Below are 9,484 nucleotides of genomic sequence, written 5' to 3' on the forward strand. Positions count from 1 at the left end.
TTCTATTGGATGTAGGATTGATAAAGATCTTTTCCCAATCCATTAGTTGCCATTTTGTCCTATTGACAGTGTCCTTTGCCTTACAGAAGCTTTGCAATTTTATGAGGTTCCATTTGTCAATTTTTGATCTTAGAACATAAGCCATTGTGTTCTGTTAAGTAAAATTTCCCGTGTCCACGTTTTCGAGACTCTTCCCCACTTTCTCTAATATTAGTTTCAGTATATCTGGTTTTTTGTGGATATCCTTGATCCACTTGGATTTGAGCTTTATACAAGGAGATAAGAATGGATCCATGTGAATTCTCCTACTTGCTGACCTTCAGTTGAACCAATACCATTTGATGAAAATGCTTTTTTCACTGGATGGTTTTAGCTCCTTTGTCCAAGATCAAGTGACCATAGGTGTGCGGGTTCATTTCTGGGTCTTCAGTTCTATTCCACTGATGTACCTGCTTGTCACTGTAACAATAGCAATGTAGTTTTTTATCACTATTGCCCTTAACATAGTGAGGTCAGGGATTGTGATTCCCCCAGAAGTTCTTTTATTGTTGAGAAGAGTTTTTGCTATTCTGGGTTTTTTGTTATTCCAAGGGAATTCACAAATTGCTCTTTCTAACTCTGTGAACACTTACCTTGGAATTTTGATAGGAATTGCATTGAATCTGTAGATTGTTTTTGGCAAGATGGCCATTTTTATTAATCATGCCAATCCATGAGCACAGGAGGCCTTTCCATCTTCTGAGATTTTCTTCAATTTCTTTCTTCAGAGACTTGAAGTTTTTGTCATACAGATCTTTCACTTGCTGGGTTAGAGTCACAAAAAGGAATGTTATATTACTGTGACTATCGTGAAAGGTGTCATTTATCTAATTTCTTTCTTAGCTTATTTATCCTTTCAGTAAAGGAAGGTTACTGATTTGTTTGCGTTAATTTTATATCCAGTCACTTTGCTGAAGTTGTTTATAAGGTTGAGGTATACTCTGGTAGAATTTTGGGGGTCACTTAATTATACTATCATATCGTTTGCAAATAGTGATATTTTTACTTTCCCTTTCCAATTTGTATCCCTTTGACCTTCTTTTGTTGTTGGATTCTCTTGGCTAGGGATTCAATACTATATTGAATAAGGAGGGAGAGAGTGGGCAGCCTTGTCTGTCCCTGATTTTAGTGGGATTGCTTCAAGTGTCTCTCCAATTAGTTTGATGTTGGCTGCTGGTTTGAAGTATATTGCTTTTTACTATGTTTAGTTATGAGCCTTGAATTCCTGATCTTTCCAAGACTTTTATCACAAAGGTGTGTTGTATTTTTGTCTCAGCATCTAATGAGATGATCATGTATTTTTTTCTTTGAGTTTGTTTATATAGTTGATTACATTGATGGATTTTCATATAGTGAACCATATCTTCATCCCTGGGATGAATCCTACTTGATCATGATGGATGGTCATTTTGATGTGTTCTTGGATTTGGTTTACGAGAATTTTATTGAGTGTGTTTGTGTCAATATTCATAAGGGAAATTGGTCTGAAGTTCTCTTTCCTTGTTGGGTCTTTGTGTGGTTTAGGTATAAGCATTATTGTGGCTTCATAGAACAAATTGCATAATGTTCTGTCTGTTTCTATTTTTTGGAATAGTTTGGAGAGTATTGGTATTATGTCTTCTTTGAAGATCTGATATAATTCTGCAGTAAACTCATCTGGTCCTGGACTTTTTTTTTTAGAGACTTTCAATGACTGCTTCTATTACTTTATGGTTATGAGACTGCTTAGATGATTTATCTGATCATGATTTAACTTTGGTACCTGTTATCTGTCTAGAAATTGTCCATTTCATCCAGATTTTCCAATTTTGTTAAATACAGGCTTTTGTAGTAGGATCTGATGAGTTTTTTGAATTTCCTCAGATTCTGTTGTTTCCCTTTTCATTTCTGATTTTGTTAGTTTGGATACTCTCTCTGTGCCCTCTGGTTAGTCTGGCTAAGGTTCATCTATCTTGTTGATTTTATCAAAGAACCAACTCCTGGTTTTGTTGCTTCTTTATATAGTTCTCCTTGTTTCTACTTGGTTGATTTCAGCCTTTAGTTTGTTTATTTCCTGTCTTCTTTCCTTTAGGGTGTATTTGCTTCTTTTTGTTCTAGAGTTTTCAGGTGTGTTGTCAAGCTGCTAGTATATGCTCTTTCCAGTTTCTTTTTTGGGACACTCAGAGCTGTAAGTTTTCCTCTTACCAATGATTTCGTTGTGTCCCATAAGTTTGGGTACATTGTGCCTCTTTTTCATTAAATTCTAAAAAGGCTTTATTTTCTTTATTTCTTCCTTGACCAAGTTATCTTTGAGTAGAGTGTTGTTCAATTTCCTTTTGTAAGTGGACTTTCTGTTGTTTCTGTTATTATTCAAGCCTTAGTCTATAGTCCTCTGATAGGATCCATGGGCTTATTTCAATCTTCTTGTGTCCGTTGAGGGCTGTTTTGTGATCAGTTCTGTAGTCAATTTTGGAGAAGGTACTGTGATGTGCTGAGAAGAAGGTATATTCTTTGTTTCAGGGTGAAATGTTCTATAGATATTTGTTAAATCCATTTGGTTCATAACTTCTATTAGTTTCACTGTGTCTCTATTTAGTTTCTGTTTCCACGATCTGTCCATTAATAAGAGTGTGGTATTAAAGCCTCTCATTATTATTGTGTGTGGTGTAATGTATGCTCTATCATCATCATGATATGTGATTTTAAATCCGAATCTTGCTTTTCTGGTGTGATGGCATAAACAAGACTTTCTGTGGTGGGAGAATTGGGTCCTGATGATGGCATGTTGCCTTGGTTTCTGTTGGTTAGGTTCTTGCCTCTTGTCATATGGTTATAGCTGGTGTTAGTTGGTCTTGCTTTCTCTGACTGGCACTTCTCCTTCCTGTGGGCCCATAAGCCTGTGATCTAGGGTGTGTCAGCACTTCTGGGAGACCAGCTGGGTGGGGTTTGGGTATGGAGGACTGTGGGATAGCCTTAGCACTGGGGCGCATATGGAAATCACAAGGTTCTGTCTCCCATCTGCTCTGCAGTTCCTGTCCCCTGTGTGCTCTTCATAGGTCCTTCTCTGGACAGTTGTTGGAGCAAAAGTGGTGGTCTCTTCTGTGGGCTTAGGAGTGACAGCACTCCTGGGAGACCAGCTCTCTCTGGGCATGATTTGGGTATGGAGGGCTGTGGGATAGCCTTAGCTCTGGGGCACAGATTGTGTCTAGAAGGCAGTAAAGTCCTTTCTGTGCATATGTAAAATTATTAAAGAATAAATATTTTAACATTAGAAAAAATGTCAGATAATAAATACAACTTGGTAAGAGATATACTTTAATGCTGAGGGTGGAGGGCGGGGTTGGAGGTGTCTGGCTTTCCCATCCATCTGCTGTGCAATTATGGTGAAAGTCTATAACCTTTCTAAACTTAAGGTTTCTCTCTACCTATATATGATAATTCATGTCTGGTATGGGGATGTATAGAAAGATTTTGGGGGGTTCTCAATGCTCCCCTTTGCTCCAAAGTAAATGCAGGAAGGTTCTACACCCACTTAGCTCATATAGTTCTCAAATAAAAGATACACTATGCTGGGTTGGTTCTGAGCTATTCTAACCCTCTAATGATATCTAGATAAATGCCCAGCTACTTGATCTCAGTCTCCTCTTGAATCTGTCTGCTCCATGTGTATCCTCCTGGCTGTTCTCTCATCTCATTGTGACTTAGTGGTGAATCCTCTTGTTCTCTCCACATGGTCTCTCCACACCTTTCTTCTCCTCTCTCTCCACCTGGGACCCTCTCACTGAGATCTGATGTCCAGCTTCTGCCCAGTCATAGGGTAGTCAAAGCTTTATTAACCAAACAGTGGTGATGGACAACAAGTTTTACATAACATTGAGACCAGAGATGCTTAACCTTGCCATCCTCTGTACTGTAACCAGATGTCTGGGCACAAAATTCAGCATCTAAGTATATAGCGCATACTTTAAATCTACCCTAGTGTGTAGGGTTTCTTTAGTGAGAAATGCCATCTGGAATGCCGGAGACCTACAAGCCTTAGTGTGGTTACTTGATCTCACCATCATGAATGTAATACAGTAGAGAACCCGTGACCAGGCTTTTCCTCAGTGAAATAGACAACTAGATTTTGGAGCAAAGCATTCATCTTGGACTGCCATAGATACTGCCTAAGCTCAGATTATTACCTTTGAGCAAGAAGTTCAGGTGTGATCTGTGGGTATGATGGTGAGAACAGAAGTGTGACAGGGGTGTCAAGAAAGGACGTGACTTCAGGGCACATCAGTCTTCCCATCAGGGAGCAGTAGCACTTGTATTCCTCTTCTCCTGTTTCCATGGAATGGGAAGATGTTTGAGCTGCAGAAGGCAGGTTACCTGCCTTACACTTCAATAGTAGAACGAAACCTAATTTTTAACCTGCAGTAATTCTAAGTAGAATAAAAGAATATGGGCCTAAAGGTTTTGACATATGAATATAAAGCACATGTACCCATGACCAGTCATGTGAAACAAGTTTTTATTAGTTCTGTGTCGTCAGAAAGAGCTCTTTATAGCTGACAAAGCAGAGGCTCAGAGACTATTATTGAGTACTGTTCCAGAAAAAAATTCAATACCAAGGTATGACCACTTGTGATTTGACAGCAGGTAAATGCAGGGTTAGGTATGAAGGATTTCAAGTATAATAAATGACCATGGATACATTTGGTGGCCATCATCGCCTTTGGCATTTTCTGTGTACTAGAACTTCATGCAAGAGTTTTAAATAGACCAATGATTTTGTGAAACAAAAAATTAGGGATAAGTGATGTCTGTTCCGGTTGGACAAAAGGATGCAGTGATGTCAATAGCTTGACAAGACAAAAATTTTTGTACTTTTGCCATGGAATGTCTGCAAGTATATTTTGGAACGTTCTATAAATTAAGATTTAAAAGTTTACTAGAGATCTTCAATGAATTTTACATGAGAAAAAAATGGTTTTTGGTAACCTAGTGGGAAATTTTTTTTATTTTTGTTTCTATTCTGCAGGGAAAAAAAATCCCATAGTTTATAGCAATTAAGTATGTGATGTATATTTTATATTAAAATGTTTCTTCCATTTTTCAAACTTAAAGGTTGTTGTATTATTAACATTAAATTTCTATCTTATGTGAGCACCCATGTATAAGTATCAGAGACAGGGGTGGTGTGGGGCTGGTGCAATCCATGTTACAGTGTCGGTGTATAAGTCAGAGAACCATCTAGGGTTTTGTTTGAAACAAGGCCTTTTGCTTGTATTTCCAGTGCAAGTGTCAATCTAACTGACCCATGAGTGTGTCACAAGTCTCCTGCCAGTGCCCCACATCTTCATGCAGGAATATGCTAGTATTAAACACCCTCTGGGTACTGCATCCATGCTTTATCATAGAGTCCAAGGATCTGAACTCAGATCTTTAGGCTTATGTGGCAAATGCTGCTCACAAGGCTGTCTTCCCCATCTTGGACCCACCTGACTTCCTGTTTTCCTTGAAAGAGTTATATCCATCTGAATGTTGAGGTGCCATACTAAAATGACTTGTAATCTTAGTGATTTCAAATTGAAAAGGCGTAGCTGCATAACTCCTATCCATGCTAAATGTATCTTCATAAGCTGATTGGAAGAGAGTCTAAGACTTCCCACTTAAAGGTTTTTATGAATTCATAAGAAAGGAATGTGGGGCAATTAAATCCTGACTTTTCTCTCTTCTAGCCATGAAAATAAGATACATGCCTTCTCATTTTCCTCATATTTAATTGGCCAGAAGCTGTCATATGTTCATACCTGAGTTCAAGGAGGCCAAAAACATGGTAGTTGTATCATTTGGCTGGATGGCAGAAAGACGTATTTGTTAAACTGCCAATGACTTCTGCAAAAGGTGTCCTGTTGCCTCTATTTCCTATTGAGACTACAAAAGCAATGTGAATCCATGCAATTATAAATCTCAGCTAGACTGAAAATGTATTTCTTCTTATAAGATTATGAACAGATGAAAAGTAAAAAATCTGACATTAAACATACCCAGCAAATAAAGCTCCTATTTGAAAAAATGAAGTCTATATTTTAACATGTATGAAGAACCAAGAGATAAACAGACAGATAGATAGATGATATAGATAGATAGGTAGGTAGATAGATAGATGGATGGATGGATGGGTGGGTGGGTGGGTGGATGGATGGATAGATAGATAGATAGATAGATAGATAGATAGATAGATAGATAGATAGACAGACAGACATGAGGGTAAGGGGGAAAATGGATGACATATAGAAAGGAGTTTTACATGAATTGCCACAAACACTGCCTTGGCTGGAGAGATAGCTCAGTAGAAAAGTAATTGGTTTGCAAACACAGTGATTGGTGTTTGATTCCTGGAATACAGGCAAGAAATTCTAGACAAACTGTTCCCAAGGCACCTTTAATTCCAGAGTTGGGGAGGTGTTTGAGCCCCACCAGCCAACCATCCTAGACTTTTTGTAACTAGCAGGCCAGTGACATACTGTGTCTCAAGGAAAGTTGAAGCTACTGATAGCACATCACTTTGGATTGTCCTCTGATGTCCACATGCCTATGCACAGCATGTACATGGAGACACAAGCAACACACGCACGCACACACACACACACACACACACACACACACACACACACAAATATTGTATCCCTTTTTTACTGGTTGTTTTATTTATTTACATTTCAAATGTTATCCCTCTTCCCAGTTTCCCATCCAGAAGCCCCCTATCCCACTCTCCCTCCCCCTGCCTCTTTGAGGATGATTTCCACCCACCTACTCATTCTTGTCTCTGTGACTTAGTGTTGCCTTATTCTGTGTCATCAAGCCTCCAGAGGACCAAGGGGTACCCTCCCAGTGATGCCAGATAAGGCAATCCTCTGCTACATATCCAGCTGGAGCCATGGGTACCCCATGTACTCTTTGATTGGTGGTTTAGTCTGAGAGCATTGGGGGATCTAGTTGGTTGATACTGCTGTTCTTCCTATGAAGTTGCAAACCCCTTCAATTCCTACAATCCTTGTCCTAACTTCTCCCACTGTGGTCCCTACGCTCAATCCAATGTTTGGCTGTGTACATCCACATCAGAATTGGTCAGGCTCTGGCACAGCCTCTCAGGGGACAACTATACCATGCTCCTGTCAGTAAGCACTTCTTGGCATCAGTAATAGTGTCTGGGTTTGATTTGAGCAGATGGGACAGATCCCTAGGTGGGGCAGTCTCTGAATGATCCTTCCTTCAGTTTCTGCTCCACTCTTTGTCCCTGCATTTCCTTTTGACAGGAGGAATTCTGGATTAATATTTTGAGGTGGGTAGGTGGCCCCATTCATCGACCAGTGGCTGTTCCTATCCACTGGATATGGCCTCTAGATACCAGGGGCTCAAGCAGTTCCCAGGACCTAACAGGGAGGACTTTAGCCAAAATACCGAACGAAGAGGAGATAGAAACCTGTAGAGACGACAAATACTTTTTAAATACTGGGTTTTGTCTCATAAGATACTGTTATTTTAGAATGTCACATTAAAAGAAAACTGTCTTTTCCTCCTTAGGAAAATATAAACATTGATGAAGCGTCAAGATGCCTGGTCAAGCACATACTTGCAAATGAGTGCGACTTCATAGAGTCTATAGAACCGGACATTGTGAAGCCCCACCTCACATCACCCAAGGTTGTCAGCTGCTCTGGCTGTGCCAAATCCTAGAAGGCACCTCTGCTGGCATATGACAGAAAGAACCCGTGGCCCTCATGAATCGTGCTTCAGTTTTTCCTTATCCATTTTGGGTAAGCATCAGGATAGGGAAGCACATGTGACAAGCCAAAGATAATATGACTCTATGTTTCCTGTCAAAGAGGAACAGCAAATGTTCTTTATGTGTTTTTCCCCACCGTCAGCACAGTGTTTACAAGCTTTTAAAATATTAGTCTGTTGCAATATGCTGTTTTATCACTGAGCAAAGTCACTCAGGGACACAGACAGCCTTGGTATTCATTCCTTTAAATCAACAAAAGCTTCTGGTCTTCTTGAGAAGGGGACTAAGAGAGCAAGGCAGAGGTCAAGCTAAGTGTGGGGATTTATCTTGCCCTGGTGCGTCTTTGTTCAGGTATCAATTTGTTCCTGGGTGGTCTGATAGGTCTATTAAATAGGAACACTATTTTTTCCATTCATGGCAGACCTAAGGGTTGCCTGTGATGTTTCTCTTCAGAGTCGTGTGCACAGGCAGCCTGGGCTTTTGTTGTTACTTGCTGTGCCCTGAATGCTGGTTTAACTGGAAACTGTATGGAAAGATCTGCTCCCTGTATGTGCCTTTCTTTCAGCTTTCTCTGACTCAAACTGCGGGACTGCTCTGTACATGTAAGATATATTATATATATTTTTCACAAGTGAAAAATAAAACATTAAAAGTGTTCTTTCCCTATTTTTGATATTGCCTCCGTTCTTAATACTGTGGATCTTTTTGACTATACAACTGTGTTTCTCAATCCATTTCTACATTTGATTTGAGAAAGGAGGTAAGGCATTGGGATGAGTGCAGTGCATCTGCATCCACTGTTTCATTCAGTATTCAGGTCAGGGAAATAATCAGTGATTACGCATTTTCAATTAATCATGGGAACATACCTTCATCCAATCTGACCAAGAAGGGGGCAGAGCATCGAATGGAAAAACAAACAGTTGACCACACTGTTGAAAAATGTTGCAGGTGAGTAACATTTTTAATAGAACTATTTTCCTTTGATATTCATAGTATTCTCACAACAACTTCAACTTTTACAATATATGTTTTATCATAGTCCCTTGACATCCATTGTTTCTGTAAGCTCCACACCCATGTGTTGGTGGTGTGTTTCTTCCCTCCTTAGCATGTACCCTCACCCCTGATGCAGTTGACCCATGAAGCAGGTAGTCCTAAAGCATAGAGGAATTGATCCTTTTGAACAAGCTCTCACCCATGACAAGAATGAACTATAAATGCTCGCCAAATTTCTTTTCACTCACAAGGGATAATATCAAACACATGTTCTGTGTAATGTTTCTAGTGGCACTAAGTATGTGGTTTCTATAGAGGTAATTTTCTATTTGATTCATCCCAAATTATTTCCTTATCCCTCTGATGATGTTCTCTAGTAAACCTTCCAAATAAACCATAGTCCTGCAAATACATGTCTTATGAAGACCAAAGTTTATTAAGACAGAGGTTTACCTAGGGGATAGATGCTTAAGTTGAATCATTTACAATAAGGCACAGTCAGGATGGGTTCAGCGTTCTCGAGCAAAGCTATTAGCAGTAGTATCGAGTTGCTAAGAGTCTCATGAGGTGGATAGAGGACAGATGATCAGTAAATCTGATTCTATCAAACAAAAGCTTTTGCACACCGAAGGCTACAGTCAGCAGCATAAGGAGATGAACTACAGAATGGAATAGGTATGTTCAAACTACTCA

At 39.5% G+C, this 9,484-nt stretch overlaps 1 protein-coding gene across 1 annotated transcript in view; it reads left to right on the top strand.

Annotated features, from left to right (window-relative positions):
* Positions 1 to 8,456, top strand: part of Rab38 (RAB38, member RAS oncogene family) — an 80,340-nt gene extending 71,884 nt beyond the window's left edge. Inside the window, exon 3 of the mRNA NM_145774.3 lies at positions 7,591 to 8,456. Within this exon, the coding sequence (NP_665717.1) occupies positions 7,591 to 7,743 (153 nt within the window). The 3' untranslated portion in view covers positions 7,744 to 8,456. The remainder of the gene's footprint in view (positions 1 to 7,590) is intronic.
* Positions 8,457 to 9,484: the final 1,028 nt, after the last annotated feature.

This window comes from Rattus norvegicus, chromosome 1 (assembly GCF_036323735.1).
Source record: "Rattus norvegicus strain BN/NHsdMcwi chromosome 1, GRCr8, whole genome shotgun sequence".
Lineage (NCBI taxonomy): Eukaryota > Metazoa > Chordata > Mammalia > Rodentia > Muridae > Rattus > Rattus norvegicus.